Source organism: Apium graveolens, chromosome 7 (genome assembly GCF_009905375.1).
Source record: "Apium graveolens cultivar Ventura chromosome 7, ASM990537v1, whole genome shotgun sequence".
In the NCBI taxonomy this organism is placed as follows: domain Eukaryota; kingdom Viridiplantae; phylum Streptophyta; class Magnoliopsida; order Apiales; family Apiaceae; genus Apium; species Apium graveolens.
The window spans coordinates 27,596,156-27,613,722 of record NC_133653.1 but is presented as its reverse complement, the minus strand read 5'-3'; the positions used below and the strand labels follow the sequence as shown (position 1 = coordinate 27,613,722).

The 17,567-nt window shown below is 35.7% G+C and overlaps 1 protein-coding gene across 1 annotated transcript; it reads left to right on the top strand.

The window, feature by feature from the left end:
• The first annotated feature begins 9,632 nt into the window (after nt 1-9,632).
• LOC141673448 (secreted RxLR effector protein 161-like) lies at nt 9,633-10,382 on the top strand. The gene has a single exon (XM_074480199.1). The coding sequence runs from the start codon at nt 9,633-9,635 to the stop codon at nt 10,380-10,382; it is 750 nt and encodes a 249-aa protein (XP_074336300.1).
• Nucleotides 10,383-17,567: the final 7,185 nt, after the last annotated feature.

The window sequence follows — 17,567 nt, the reverse complement described above, 5'->3', positions numbered from 1 at the left end:
GATTTAATTGATTATAAATTAATTAAGAAAAGTTCTTAATATTATTAATTAAAGGATTTAATTTTAGGAAATTAAATCAAGAGAGAGAATTATTTCTAAAGTGTTTAGAAAAAGGATTAATGATTAAAAGGTGTTTTAATTATTAATGAGAATAATAAATGGGATAATAATAATAATATTTATGGGAAAATTTCAGCTGAAAATTTTGCCTATAAATACACTATTATAGACCCTAATTTTATTCTAACCAACCCGAAAACCCAAAAAGTTTGGAAAACTCAATTCTCTCCACCTCCTTCCTCCTCCTTAACATCGTTTTCTTGGTGGATACCGGTGGAGTGCTTCACACTTGAGGAGCAACTGCTAAGGATCTCTGATCGTTGTCTCCGAATTATTTTAAAAGGTTAGATTCGATCCCTCGAATTTTTATTCATGATCTGTATGCTTTTATTTGGATTTTGTATGTGTAAAAGTGTTTTGCCATGCCCCCGCTGCGTTTAAAAATCCAACAATTTATCAGAAGATAATATCAGGACTTAAGGAGACTTTCAGATAAGGAAGGCGGCTGATTGAAAGGAAAGAAGATCAAGATAAACGCAAGAAGAGATATGCATGAAGAAGGAATTCTATGAAGAATAGAATACTTGGAAGAAAAGATAACAAGTTGATATATTTTAGGAAGCAGAATTATATTCCATACCAATTAGAGATTATCTTGTAACTATGTAGTACATAAACAAAGACATAGGGTTTACACTATATATGTTATCATAATCGAAGTTATTATCTATTGTAACCCTATCAGCTCTCGTGATAATTTGTTCATCACTGAGAGAGGACAGTTCCATATTGTAACAGAGTTTAATAAAGCTTGTTTTCTGTTACTTGTGTTCTTTAATTCGATTTAATTGTGATAAACACTGTATTCAACCCCCTTCTACAGTGTGTGTGACCTAACATTCAGTTTAATTAGGAAATCCTACCTTATAACTCTTTTCAGTATCACCATGCGTTAGTGTATGTTAGAACTTGCAAAGGGCTGATCACCTAACTACAACTTTACTACTTCACGTGCGTGATATACAATTAATGAATATAATTGACAAAAAACTACAATGACAGTGATAATGATGATGATGATAATTACATGTATTTATGACATTGTACGAATTTATATAACTACTTGGTGAGTTTCAAGAGGGACTAAGGCCTTTTAACCACCCTACGAGTGCATGCACCAACGTATGTTGATGAAATAACGTACCTTAACAACAAGACAAAACATATTAATGACAAAACTACATATTTTTTACGATAAAGTATGGCAACATAACTTAGCGTTTATAATTACATTTGAAACAAAATTATACATACAACAATGAGTAAGAAGTTTTACCTAACGACAAGTTAGAACAATTCTCTTTCCTAAGGAACTGTTTGGACAAATCTCACAAATTAATAATTATACGTGCGAGTATCTACGAAACATTATCAAAGATAAATGTATGACATCAACAATAACTACAGTTGACATAATGTGATCTAACCAAGTAACATGGTCAAAAGATGAACAAAATGCAAAGACGGGAGTAATTACGATTCAAAAACATTAAATTATGGCAATATCCAACAAATTAAACCAAAATCCCCCGTCTTAACGACAAAATAGGGATCCATTATAGCAAGGTGAAAACCAAAGTACGAAACAGGAAATTAAAACAAGTTTATAGCTGAAATACAACATCAATATTAAACTTCTTCTCATCATGACTATCGTCTTTGGGGGACTTCATCTCTAAATCTTCATTGGGGGTTTCAAACTCATCCAACGGGAAGGCGTCATCAGGGAAGTCTTTGTTGTAAATCTTAACAGTCTCAAGCACGTCCCAAGTCTTCCATTCCCCCCTATGAAACTCCAACATGGTATCAACCCTGGTCATCATAATTTGTTGATAGAAAATCTTCTCAGCATTGGAACGCAAGTCATGTTCAATAGACTGAACTTTGGTGGTGAATTCGTCAAACTCCTTCTGAAGATCGTTTATACCAGCTAGCCTCTCCTAAGCAAGGTTTTCTGCAACTCCCAGCCTTTTGACACAAGACTTATGCTCCTCTTCAAGCTCTTTGGCCATTTGCATTTTGTGGTTGTAGACTTCACGAGCCACCAGCACAATTTGGAGTGTCTACATGAAACAGGGAGAAGCATATGTCAACAAACATCAACAAAGGGCGTTATACAATAAATAAAGGAAAGAGAAATGTACATAAAGAGGAAAAGTTAGACTTAGGTAGAAAGAGTAACCAGCTACGTTATCAAGAACATCTTCAAGCTCCTTGGTAGAAAGCTCTTCCATTGATTGGGGGAGCACCATATTATCAAGTAAATGAGCAAAAGTACGAGGGTCGGCATGAACAGAGTACCTTTGAGTCAGGAGTGGTGTGGGGATATCAGAGCTAATGGTAGTCACGAATGGATTGACTCGAACCTTCTTAGTCAAAGGGCTAATGGGAGGACTTAACAAGGGACTTGACAACATGGGAGCCTTGGATGATTCAGTTTCAGTAGATCTTTCCTCACAAGATCTTTTATTAAACAGATCCTTGCCAGAAATCAAAAGGGGCTTAACGATGGGGGCTTATACTCTACAATTAAAAAACAAGGCTCAATCCAGGATAACAAAAGAATCCAAACAGATAAAGCCAACGAGAGATATATCGTGAAAGAAAGAAAATGACATATACCTTTGGCGTACTTCCGTCCTGTACTCATTCCAGTGTCCTGATCGCTTTTGGGGCTTTCTAAAGTCTCAGAAGACAAACTTTGAACCGACTGAGATGGCTTGACGGCAACATAGACGACTAGTTTACCCCTGGTCCTATGTGCAATGTTCTTGGACCCAGCTCTTTTCAAGGTACAAGTTTCACCTTTTGTTTGCAACCTCTTCAAATTAGCAACAAACTCCTCAACATTAACCTTACCAGCGTTATGTATGGGGCGTCTGAGACAATTGGGCCACAGTCTCTCAGAAACAGGAAAAGACCAAATCTTGTCAATGGTGGCCTTAGTAATGACATCATTATCATCATACTCAAAATCGCAATCTACAAAAATAAATGATGCATGAATACAAAAAGCACTACAACAAATCAAGCCTACAAAAAGTACATCGAGTTATAATAGGGTGAAAATTAAGAAAATGTGACACGAATAAGATAGATATAAAAGATAAACGACATGAGATGCATGACACGAATAGTATGACGAGTACAAAAGTACAAAAAATGAAGTATATACAAAAAGGTTTTAGGAATCATACCCGTATTGTTCCAGTGTTCCAGTAGATAAACAGTATCTTCACCCAGAGTCTTCTTTTCAACAAAAACATAGTCTCTTCCAATTCCTATCATTGACAGTTTCATTAATGAGAATCAGGGGGTCCTCGTTGTCTTTTTTTGTAAAACCAATCCTACAGTTTCTGAACTTCTTGAGACTGTAGGAGTGCTTCACGACTTCGAAATTAATATTCAGTTCATGCTTCTCCTCAATAGCATCCAGACAAGCCAAAACCCTCCATACGAACGACATCAGTTGCCTAGGAGATATGTTCAGTGCAGTCAACACACCAGTGATGAACTTTGAAAAAGGGAAAGTAAGTCCAATGTCAAATAGGTAATAATAGAAACATACCTATCCTTTCTTGTACGAATTAGCTCGGACAGTGGAGTTAGGAATAATGATGTTGGCATCTGTATAGAACAGCAGCTTCATCTTCTCGAATCATTCTGATTTAATCAGGCTGGGTTGACTACCACGGGCCTCAAGAATATTGGTCATGATCCAATTAGGGTTTTTAATCGACATTTTGGGGGATTCACTATGACTCACAGAACTACAGGTAGATTTTTTGGCCATGGTGAGTAATGAAGAAGAAGAAACAGGTAAGAGATGGGTTAGGAGGGGAGTGTATGTAGGGATCTAGCAAATAGATAACAGAGGAGTGTATATAGGGAAGTCGTGGAATTGTGATAAGAATAAAAGAGGGTTTTTTAATAAACGAAAGGCCAATGCATGTATATCAACGTGGTTGATTACACAACTACCTAGGGAAAATGAAGAGCTTGTTCACGTAAAACCAGCTGTGTTGACAAACTTTTGATTTAAATATCAATTTAGAGATTTTATAAATTTGGTTTCCTTGTTTATAAAATATGGGGCTATTGTTATACATGAAAATTGCAGACATGATGAGAGAAGTTCACGGTGAATAAAAGAAGGAATGTCAGGACGGGAAGATGAGGAGGCGACTTACACAACAGCAAACACATGACAACGGCGGGAAGGACCATGGACTTTGTCAAGATAAGCTTCGGTTTTGTAGGGGAATAAGTCAAGCATATACAACAAGATAATAACAACAATTTAAACTAGGAGAAAAAAAGAGGGAAGGTGGGAGAGAAAAGTGGAACAACTTGGGAGATAAGAGAGAGTGGAAAACAACTGCATTAGGGAGGAGATATATTATCTCGAGTTTGGCTAGGAGGGAGAGATCATCTTTATCAACTCGAGCTCCTGGAAGAAGCCAAGAAATATGCATATACGGCATATAAAAGCTCTTACCTACAAACATATATATATAAGTATCATACACGATGATTATGTTCGATCATGTATCTTATCTTAGACTCATTGTAAACATCTTTAATCATCAAGTGGATTGCGTTTTTAGGTTGGGTACACAATCCTACCCGCAATTTTTCCCCGTTCTTGGGTTTTCCGCATCACCAATTTCTCGTTTCTTATTTACTTACATTGCATTTATTTAGTCACATTACTATAAACATATCCTAATCAACCCTTAGCATTTAACCTCACAAATTTCGGTAAAAACATATGTATACAGTGAAGTTGTGGGTATTGATTTTGCACTAGGGTTTTAGAACTTTCTGAAATTTGGTAATAATGAATATTTAAGGTTAAAGGAAGAAATATATAGGGCGTTTTCTCATTTATAGTTGTAGTTGTGTTGATAATCGAGCTGGGTTGTAGGCTGTGTGATACATTCTTGCTTAAGTCTTGTACATCCAACAATGAGATAAATTCTTAAGTTTGACAAATATTTTACATCCTGTAAGCCTCCAAGTTATTAGCACCAATATTACTACATCCAGAGGTAGGGTGCTGAACAATTTAAGGATTAAGTTAAATATGGTGGTATTTTAGTATATTCAAAGTCATCATATCCAGTCTTTCTCGATTATGATTTTTTCCAGAACCTGAACCTCTATATAATATTTATACTACTTGAACAAGTTGGAGAACAATGCTTGTCATTCCAGAGCTATAGAAGGAGGTCGATCTGTTATATGAAGTCCTTAAAAGCCACATAGTCTCTACATGGTGGAATAATTGCAGCTGTTCCCTAGATAGCCAAAATTCCAAATCCTTTTCTTATTAAAGAGCTCAAGCACATAATGATCCTAATGCTAGTTTCTTGTAAGATTTCAGTGTTTGTTATAATTGCGCACTATTAAAACAGATATAACAACTTAAAGATTAAAGTTTAATCATTTTTATGATATTGTTAGGTTGCTTACTATACTGTTAAGTCCCTCAAGTTTCCTACTGATATCTTCATCCAGGTTTTATAACTTACATCGCATACCAGTTTGGTACATTGTGGGTAAAGATTGTGAATAAGAGTTTATAGTTGCTAAGAGTTCAGATGAAGCAATTACTAAATCTCGTGAGAAAAATGGAAAAAATGTTAGAATATATCAAGACCGAGATGTCCGTATATTTGGTTTTCGAGGTTTGTTGTACAATATACGCAATCATGGACATATCTAAAAATTTTAATTTCTTATGAATTGTTACTAAATTATTTGATTGTTCAATAGTAGGTATAAACACCAAGTGTAAGATTATGTTTTACTCACATACATAATGATTGTCAATTTGTTGGAATATAAGCTAGAACCTTCCAGAAAAACTATTTAATTCCTTACATGAATGTGAAGTCACAGATACATGATTCTGGTGCATGAACCTTAGTTTACATATTCCTAGATAATTAAGTGTTCTATGTACTAGTTCAGTGAATCTATATCTATGTAATCCTATAAATTGTAATATCCATTTACTCAATCATATTAAGAAATTCTAGAGAACAAGTTTCTTCTCTTTGCATTTTATTATTCCCATTAAATTGGTATAAGAGCCTGTTCGAGAACCTGTTCCGTAGCCTGTTCTATAACCTGTTCAGAGCCGATTTCTTAACTCAGTTCATCAAACATCATCTTCTAATATGGCCACCAACAACAACACACTACAACCTCAACTTCCAAGATTAAATGGAAAGAATTACGGTCAATGGAGTATTATGATGAAAGCTTTATTTGGTTCTCAAGATTTATGGGATATTGTTGAAACTGGTTATGAAGAACCTCCTGATCAAACTACTCTCAATCAGCAACAATTGGCAGTTGTAAAGGAAAACCGGAAAAAGGATAAGAAGGCACTTTTTTTCATATATCAGGCAGTAGATGAAGCTATTTTTGAAAGGATCTCTACGGTAGCAACATCAAAAGAAGCATGGAGCACTCTTAATACAACATACAAAGGTGAAGACAAGGTGAAGATGATAAGATTGCAGGCTTTAAGGGTGAATTTGAGCTATTAAGAATGAAGAAGACAGAGTCCGTAGAAGACTACTTTAACAGAGTTGTTTCTATCTCAAATCAACTCAGGGTCAATGGAGAAGAATTGAAGGATCAGCAAATAATAGAAAAAATTCTTCGGAGTATGTCAAAGAAATACGAGCATATAGTTGTTGCAATCGAGGAATCAAAAAATTTAAGTGAGCTTCCACTTGAATCTCTATTGGGCTCCTTACAATCTCATGAATTAAGGATTAAATAATTTGAATCATCACCCTCTGAGCAAGCATTCCAGATGCAAGAATTCCATCGTGGAGGCTTCCTTGGAAGAGGACGCGGAAGAAATTTTCGTGGAAAAGGAAGAAGCCAACCAGATTCTTACGCAAGAGGAAGGTCTCAAGCACGTAGTTATCAATATCAATTAAATCATGAATCAAGTCCAGGAAATCAATATGAAAGAGGAAGATTCCATGGACAAGTTAGAGGCAGAGGAAGAGGTAATTATCAATCTCAAATCCAATGCAATTTTTGTCGTAAATTTGGTCATTTAAAGAAAGATTGCTACTCGAGATTGAAATATGAAAGAAATAAGACCAGTTTTTTACATGAAAGTTCTGAATCAAAGAATGAAGAATATGTCCTTCTTATGTTTAATGAGCAAGAGGTCTCCACCAAGAATATTTGGTACATTGACAGTGGTTGCAGCCACCACATGACAGGACACAAAAGCATTCTTATTAATCTGGATGAATTTGTCCAGCGAGAGGTAAAAACTGGCGATGATAAACGGCACCTGGTACAAGGATGTGGTGATGTTCCAATCCAAACCAAGCGAGGCCAGAATTTTATTCGTGATGTCTACTATGTTCCAGGGTTAAAGAACAATCTTTTAAGCATGGGACAATTATTAAATAAGGGACATAATGTGATTTTCAATGGTGAGCAGTGTGAAATAAGAGATAAGAATAATTCTCTTATTGCGAGAATCAAAATGACGCCAAATAAGATGTTCCCTTTAACGTTAAATGAGACATCACTCAATTGTTTCTCTAGTATTGTGGAGGATAAATCATGGTTGTGGCATCTAAGATACAATCATCTAAGCTTCAGCACACTCTCAAAAATCTGTTAGGAGCATATGGTGAGAGGCATTCCATACATCAATAAACAAGATCAAATATGTAAAGGCTGTGTATTTGGAAAACACAAATGTGATTCTTTTCCAAGTGGAATGGCAAAAAGGGCATCTCAACCTTTAGAGCTGGTGCACTCGGATTTAAGTGGTCCAATGCGAGAAAATTCACTTGGAGGTAAAAAATACTTTCTCACATTTGTTGATGATTGCACTAGGAAAATATGGATATATTTTCTAAAACAAAATCTGAAGCTTTTGGAGTGTTTAAGAATTTCAAAGCTCTTGTTGAAAACCAAAGTGGACTTGATCTAAAGGCCTTACGTTCTGACCAAGGCGGTGAATACATGAGTGGAGAATTTGAAGCCTTTTTGAAAGAGAATGGCATTAAACATCAGCTGACAGTAAGTTTCAGCCCCCAATAAAATGGGGTGGCAAAAAGAAAAAATAGAATTATTATGGAACTTGTGCGCAGCATGCTCAAGACAAAAATGCTACCTCATCATTTTTGGGCTGAAGCTGCATCATCAGCATGCTATGTCTTAAACCGAGCTTCTACTAAAGCTGTACAAGGAAAAACCCCAGAAGAGGCATGGAGTGGTCACAAACCTGGTGTATCTCATTACAAAATTTGTGGAAGCCTATGTTATTCTCATATACCGAAGAAGAAGCGTGGAAAGCTTGATGATAAATCTGAAAGGTGCATTTTTGTTGGCTACAGCGAGAATCCAAAGGCATATAGGTTGTTCAATCCAGTGTCAAAAAAATTAATAATCAGTCGTGACGTAATATTTGATGAACAAGCAGCTTGGGATTGGAAGAATGGAAAAGAAAGCGGCACCATCATATATGACAGCAATCTACTGGAAGAAGAAATTGGGACTGTTCTAGAAGAAGTTCCACTGCATGCATCACCAACATCTTCATCAAGTTCTGAGTCTGCATCTTCTTCAAGTCCTGAGTCAACACCTCACAAAACCAGAAGTTTAGGTGAAATTTATGGCCAAACAAGAAGAATACTTGAAGAAGAATATGCAGACTTTGCTTTATTCATGGAAAATGATCTTGTCACCTTTGAAGAGGCTAATAAAGAAGAAAAATGGAGGGAGGCCATGAAGCAAGAAATGGATGCAATTCAAAGAAATAAGACATGGGAATTAATTGATTTGCCTCCTGGAAAGAAAACAATTGGAGTCCAATGGTTGTTTAAAAATAAACGTGATGCAGATTGGAAAAATTCAAAAGCATAAAGCTCATTTTGTAGTAAAAGGTTACAAACAGAAGGCCGACATTGATTATCAAGAAGTATTTGCTCCAGTTGCCTGTCTTGAAACTATCCGATTAGTACTTGCTCTTGCTGCTCAAAATAATTGGATTGTTCACCAAATAGACGTTAAGTCGGCATTTTTAAATGGTGTTTTAAAAGAGGAAGTGTACATAGACCAGCCACCAGGATTCATCAAAAAGGGAAAAGAACATAAAGTTTGTCGCTTAAAGAAATCCCTTTATGGATTAAAACAAGCTCCAAGAGCTTGGTACAGCCGTGTCAATGGTTATCTCTTAAAGAATGGTTTCCAGAAGTGTCCTTTTGAACACACTCTTTATGTTAAAGAAAGGGCAAATAATACTGTTCTTATTATCAGGTTATATGTTGATGATTTGATCATTGCTGGAAGCAATGCTGAAGATATAAATGTCTTTAAAGAAAACATGGAAAAAGAATTTGAGACGACTGATTTGGGACTTGTACATTTCTTTCTTGGCATGGAGATTAAACAAAGCAATGGTGGATTTTTTTATCTCTCAGCAGAAATATGCTAAAGAATTGCTGAAAAAGTTCAAAATGGAAAATTCAAATCCGGTTAGTACACCAGTTGCAGTTGGTTTGAAGTTAAGTAAAGATGATGATTCTGAGCTTATTGATCCTACATTATTTAGAAGCCTTGTGGGAAATCTAATGTATCTTACTACTACAAGACCTGACATAGCTTATGGGGTCAGCTTAATTAGCAGGTTTATGGAATGTCCCAGGATGTCTCACTGGGAAGCGGGAAAAAGAATATTAAGATACATTCGAGGAACTCTCTCATATGGAATTTATTATCAAAAGGTAAGCAATCCTAAACTTGTTGGATTTTGCGATAGTGATTGGGCAGGAGACCATGATGATAGTAAGAGCACATCAGGAAATGTGTTTTTTGTTGGATCTGGTGCGATATCATGGATGTCAAAGAAACAGGTTGTTGTGGCGCTCACAACAGCGGAAGCAGAGTACATATCATTGGTTATAGCTGGTTGTCAAGCCCTCTGGATAAAATGCGTGTTACAAGAACTGAAGCAAAATTTCAAGGATTGTCCAGAAATTTATTGTGACAACAGCTCTGCTATTGCACTTAGTAAAGATCCTATTTATCATGGAAAAACCAAACACTTTCGAATTAAATACCATTTCATCCGTGATTTGATCAAGAATGGAGAGCTTGAAGTTAAGTACTGTAGAACTGAAGAACAAATCTCAGACATATTTACAAAACCATTAAAGTCAGAATTGTTCACTGGACTGAAGACAAAGCTAGGTGTTGCAAGATTCTAGCTTAAGGGAGGCTGTTGGAATATAAGCTAGAACCTTCCAGAAAAACTATTTAATTCCTTACATGAATGTGAAGTCACAGATACATGATTCTGGTGCATGAACCTTAGTTTACATATTCCTAGATAATTAAGTGTTCTATGTGCTAGTTCAGTGAATCTATATCTATGTAATCCTATAAATTGTAATATCCATTTACTCAATCATATTAAGAAATTCTAGAGAACAAGTTTCTTCTCTTTGTATTTTATTATTCCCATCACAATTAACTGTTATAAAGATACATATTGCTTTCAAGTGTTGTGGAAGTCAAATTATCACAATATTGGGTGAGAGGACTTGTTCAAATCACCTTGTCTTAGTTATGCAAGTTGAACATAACTAGTGCTTATTGCATGATATGCTTCTATTCATAAATTACTTATCTTATTAAAGAAAATCGATACAACTTGTATAAACAAGATTAGTGTGTGAACATTTAGAGACTATGCCAAAGTTTACAAACTCACCGTTGTCAATTTAGGATGGAGCAGAATCTTTTACCTGTTAGCAGCATTATATAATATTGTAGATTGCCTTTACTACATGTTCATGTCCTGGTGAAAGTTTACAGGAAATAATTCATGTCTAGTAATCACTGTCCTGGTGAAAGTTTACAGGAAAAGATCCATGTCAGCATATGGGGCCCACATGCCACGTCAGCATGCCATGTAATCACTGTGCTACGTTAGTATGCCACATCAGCATAGACCTGGCAAAATGGGTCTGTATCCGAAAAACCGAACCGAAATGTATGGATCCGAGATCCGAATTATATAATCTGATATTATCCGAAAACCAAATTAAACCGATCCGAAAATGACCCGAACCGAAAATTTAACCGGAAATGATCCGAAATTCTAGATCCGATTATAAATTGGAACCGAACAAAACCAACTCATATAATATTTGAACCGAATATGATCCGAAATAAGCAAACTTCATACTTAAATGTATCTTATATTCGTGATAATTTAATTATTTAATTATAAATTAATGTAAAATTACATTATATTATATTAGAAGTACTACATTTAATAAAAAGATATTTTTTTAAGTCTCAAAACATGAAAAAATAAATAAGTTAAGATCCGAAATATCCGAACCGAATTTTGTCCGATTTTTATCCAATTTTCATCTTTTTTTTATCCGAATTAGACCCGAACCGAATCACATCCGATCTGATCCGAATGACCTCGAGTTATATCATAATTCGAAAGTGGAACCAATCCGATATAGATCTGATTCAAAACTGATCCGGTTATCCAATTTGCCAGGTCTACATCAATATAGTGGGGGACCCATATTGGGTCCCATTTTTAAAACAAAAATTATAATACTCTAAGGTAACTTATATTTATGGGGTTAGGTTCTTTGGAGTCCCCTATTTCATTGAAGTCTTCGGAGTCCATATATGTTCTGCAAGTAAAATATAGCTTAAATTGTTAGATATATTTGAGATGTCATGTCTAATATGTTTCATGTTTAGTTTTCAGATTTTGACTAACAGGAAATATCAGGACTTACTGAAATCAGGACTTACTGGAAGTCAAAACATAATATCAGGACTTAAGATCATATCAGAACTTAAGTGCGGGAGGACTTACAGTTAAGGAAGGAAGCTGATTTGCAGTAGAAGATCGAGACTAAAACAAAGGAAGATATGCATGGAAAGAGTTAGAGGACTGAAAGACTTGTATAAGATATTTGATTGATATATTTTAAGAGACAGAATTATATTCCATATCAATTAGAAGTTATCTTGTAACTGTGTAGTATATAAACACAGACATAGGTTTACACTATATGTGTTATCATTATCGAGATACATTATTCATTATAACCTAGCAGCTCTTAGTGATATTTGTTCATCACTGAGAGAGAACAACAATTCTTATTGTAACAGAGTTTATTCAATATATTTGATCTTTGTTACATACTTGTGTTAAATCGATTTGATTGTATAAACACTGTATTCAACCCCCTTCTATAGTGTTGTATGACCTAACAAGTGGTATCAGAGCTATTCTATTAACACACATACAGTAAAGATCCAAACAATCATGTCTGAAGAAACACAAACTCCAACCAAGCCCACCAAAACTCAAGAAACTCAAAACACCCAAACTCATAGTCGATATGAGACTATTAGGGTTCCCATACTGAGACCTTCTGAGTATCCTATATGGAAAGTGAAGATGGCTATATTTCTGGAAGCTACAGATCCAGAATACCTTGATAGAATTAATGAAGGACCACATATGCCTACCAAGCTCTCTGTTGTAGTTGCTGATCAACCAGCAAAGACCATACCCAAGGAGAAAAGTGAGTATACAGCTGAAGATATCTCATATATTGCCAAGGATGCAAGGGTAAGACATTTGCTGCATAGTGCCATTGATAATGTCATGTCAAACAGGGTAATTAATTGCAAGACTGCAAAGGAGATATGGGATGCTTTGGAAACAAGGTGTCAGGGAACTGATGCAATCAAGAAGAACAGGAGGACTATACTCACTCAAGAGTATGAGCACTTTGACTCAAAAGCTGATGAGTCATTAACTGAATTAAATGACAGGTTTGTCAAACTCTTGAATGATCAGTCACTTGTGGACAAGGAATATGATCTTGAAGATTCAAATCTAAAATTCCTTTTAGCTCTTCCTGAAAATTGGGATTTGAAGTCTACTACCATAAGAGACAACTATGCTCTTGATGAAACTACTCTTGATGAAATCTATGGTATGCTCAAAACTCATGAGCTTGAGATGGATCATAGGAGCAAGAGACATGATAGAAAGTCAAGGACATTTGCCTTAAAGCTGAGGAGGAATCCCCTAAAGTGGTTGTCTCTAAGAAAGGCAAAGAAAAGGCTCTCATCATAAAGTCTGATTTAGACTCATCAAGTCCTGATGAGGATGATGATTCAGAAACTGAAAGTTTACCTGAAGTGGATGTTGATGCAGAGATGATGCAACTGTGTGCTCTTATGGTGAAGGGTATCACAAAGATTGCCTACAGGAAATTCAAAAAGGGGAAGTAGTTTTCCAGGAAAGGTGGAAGTTCTGATAAGAAGGGTTTCAGAAAATCTGAAGGCAAAAGTGCAAAGTCTGATAGAGGAGACAACTCATATGTCAAATGCTACAATTGTGGTGAAAGAGGCCACATATCTCCTGACTGTAAGAAAGAAAAAGTGACAAAAGCAAGGCACTTATCACAAAGAAGAAAAGCTGGACAGACACTTCAGATTCTGAAGATGAGGTGAATTATGCCTTGATGGCAAATGTTGATGGCAGCCCTGAAACTGCTGAATTGAAGGTACCTCAAACAACTTATGCTTTTCATACTAATGATATTACTGAGTTGAGATTATATCTTAAAACCATGTTTATTAGTTATAGAGATCAAACTTTCACATGTGAAAGATTAACTTATGAAAATCTTGCTTATAAGAAAAGGAATGACAATTTAGAAAAAGAGTTAGTTATGTTCCATCTAACTCAGAAAGATAGAGATGATGCTTTTTATGTTAGAGATGAAGTGCTAAAATTGAATGAATCTCTAAAAACTGAGTCAGAAAAAGAAAGAGAGATTATCAGGACTTGGACTAACTCTGGTAGAACAATTCATAATTTATTAAGTAGTGGAAAATGAAAAGAGGGCTTAGGTTATGGAGATGATAAAAGTGAAAAAGGAACTAAACAAATTGAGCCAAGTGTTGTTAAACAGACTGCTAAGCCAAAGGTGAATCCTGTTAAGTTTGTAGCTAAAACTGTAAAGTCTGATTCTGAAAAGATGAAAGAATCTGTAGTAAAAGTTAAGGAAAAGTCAACTTCTGAAAAATTAAAACAGGATAAACCAGCTGAAGTTAACATAGGCTTAATGACAAAGAAGGAGCTTAAGCATAAGCTGAAATAAATTAGGAATGTCAACAAGGTAAAGGCAACTAGGAAAAATAGGAATGGTAAGGAAGGTGTGAATAAAAGCAATAATTATATGCCTGTTCCTAATGTTCCTAGAAAGAAATGTTATAACTGTGGAAACTATAACCATCTTGCTTCTTTTTGTAGGAAGAATAAGGATATAAACTCTTTACCTCCTAATTCAGGAGTTAAAAGTCAGTCTGTTAGGTTTAAGCCACAAAATCCTTATTTTCATTGTGGTAGTTTATGGCATTCCATTTATACTTGTAAGGAATATCATAGTTTGTACTATGATTATTATCAAATAAAACCTTCTTTAAAGAAAGTTAGCATTATTCCTTCTAGTGTAAGTTCTGATGCAAAGTCTGATATTGTAAAGTCTGATAAACAGCATGTTAGAATAAACTCTGAAATTAAATCCGCTGCAAATGCTAACAAGCTTTATAAGGCCAAAGGATCCAAGCAAGTTTGGGTCCTTAAAACTAACCATTAGTGGTCTTTGTGATTGCAGGGCAACAAGAAAAACATCCTAGTTCTTGAAAGTGGATGTTCGGGACATATGACTGGAAATAAAGCCCTGCTATCAGACTTTGTGGAGAAAGCTGGCCCAGAAGTTTCTTATGGAGATGGCAACATGGGAAAAACTCTAGGATATGGCAAGATCAATCTTGGGAATGTCATCATTGAATCAGTAGCTCTTGTCTCAGGACTTAAACACAATCTGCTGAGTGTGAGTCAAATCTGTGACAGAGGTTATCATGTGGATTTCTTTGAAGAACACTATGAAGTTGTAAGTAAATCTATAGGAAAAGTGGTTCTGAAAGGTTACAGGCATGGTAACATTTATGAAGCCAGACTTTCAACAAACTCTGATGGTTCTGTAATCTGTCTGTTGAGTAGAGCATCAATTGAAGAAAGCTGGAATTGGCACAAGAAACTCTCTCATTTAAATTTCAATAATATAAATGAACTTGTAAAGAAAGATCTTGTGAGAGAACTGCCAAAGTTAGTATTTTCTCCTGATGGCCTTTGTGATTCATGTCAAAAGGAAAAACAAAGAAAATCTTCTTTCAAGAGCAAAACTGAATCCTCAATTATTGAGCCTTATCACCTACTTCATGTTGATCTATTTGGTCCAGTCAATGTCATGTCTATTGCAAAGAAGAAATATGCTATGGTTATAGTGGATGAGTTCACAAGATACACTTGGGTGTATTTCTTACACTTGTGTGTATTTCTTGCACAAGAAGACTGAAACTGCATCTACTCTAACTGATCATGTCAAACAGCTGGATAAATTGGTCAAAGATTCTGTTAAAATCATAAGGAGTGATAATGGCACTGAGTTTAAGAATTCAATCATGGAAGAGTTCTGCAAAGAGCATGGAATCAAATAGGAATTTTCTGCACCTGGAACTCCACAGCAAAATGGAGTTATAGAAAGAAAGAACAGGACTCTCATTGAAGCTACACAAACTATGCTTGATAAAACAAAGCTACCAACCTACTTTTGGGCTGAAGCTGTGCAGACTGCTTATTGCACACAGAATGCTACACTCGTAAACAAGCATGGAAAAACACCATATGAGATGGTGAAGAAAAAGAAGCCGAATCTGAAGTATTTTCATGTATTTGGATGCAAGTGTTTTATTCATAAGACTCATCCTGAACAGCTGTCAAAATTTGATCTAAAAGTTGATGAAGGAATTTTTGTTGGATATCCACTTTCCACAAAAGCCTTCAGAGTCTACAATTTAAGAACAAGGGTTGTCATGGAATCTATCAATGTATCTTTTGATGATAAGAAGATTAATGGACTTGAAGATTTCAGTGATCATGATCAGCTGATATTTGAAAATGAAGATTTAAATTCTGATTCTGCAAGTTCTGATGACTTAAATCCTGATCCTGTAAGTTCTGACGGGTTAAATTCTGATTTCATTGAAACTGTGGTAATAACTCCAAAGGAAATTGCACCTGTCCAGGGGGAGCAAGCTAAAGATCCTACCACAACTCAAGACTCTCAAGAAGTATCAGAACCTGTCACTGGCTCTTCAAGTTCTGATTCATCAAGTTCTGATGAGACAAATTCTGATAATTCTGGAAACTCTGATTCTTCAAATCCTGATGGATCCAACTCAAATTCTGAAGTCTCAGAGAGCATAACTACAGGGGGAGCATCAGAAAATGCTGATGGAGACAACATGGATCATGGGGGAGGATCCGGTTCTAGAGAACAACTTCCATCTACAAGGAAGTGGACTAAGGCACATACACCTGACTTAATAATTGGAGATCCTGAGGCAGGTGTCAGAACTAGAACTACAACATCAAATGAATGTCTCTATCATTCCTTTCTATCTCAGTCTGAACCAAAGAAAGTGGATGAAGCTCTTCAAGATGTTGATTGGGTGCAAGCAATACAGGAAGAGTTAAATGAATTTGAAAAAAATAAAGTCTGGACCTTAGTGCCAAGACCAAAGAACAGATCTATTGTTGGTACTAAATGGGTGTTCAGAAACAAAACTGACAGTGATGGGATAATTACAAGGAATAAAGCAAGGCTGGTTGCTAAAGGCTACTCTCAACAGGAGGGTATTGATTATGATGAAACATTTGCACCAGTTGCTAGATTAGAAGCCATAAGAATCTTTTTGGCTTATGCTGCTCACAAAAAGTTCAAAGTCTTTCAAATGGATGTGAAAAGTGCTTTTCTCAATGGAGAATTGGAGGAAGAGGTATATGTTGAACAACCTTCAGGCTTTATAGATCCTAAATTTCCCAATCATGTCTACAGGCTTGACAAAGCACTTTATGGCCTTAAGCAAGCTCTCAGAGCATGATATGAGACTTTAGCTCAATTTCTTCTGGAAAGTGGATTTAACAGAGGCACAATTGACAAGACTTTATTCTACCTCAACCATGGAAAGGACTTATTTTTGGTACAGATATATGTTGATGAAATCATTTTTGGCTCTACAAATACAAAGCTTTGTGAAAAAATTTCCAAGCTAATGTAGCCAAGATATCAAATGAGTATGATGGGAGAGTTGAGTTATTTTCTAGGACTTCAAGTCAAGCAAACTGAAGATGGTACTTTCATCAGTCAATCCAAGTACAGCAGAAATCTACTCAAAAAATTTGGAATGCAAGACAGTTCTACTGCTTCAACTCTCATGGCCACTGCAACCAAGTTAGATAAAGATATTGGTTCATCAGTAGATAT

Excerpts from the sequence above, each read along its gene's own strand:
- LOC141673448 (XM_074480199.1), top strand. The coding sequence starts at position 9,633 with ATGGAAAATTCAAATCCGGTTAGTACACCAGTTGCAGTTGGTTTGAAG.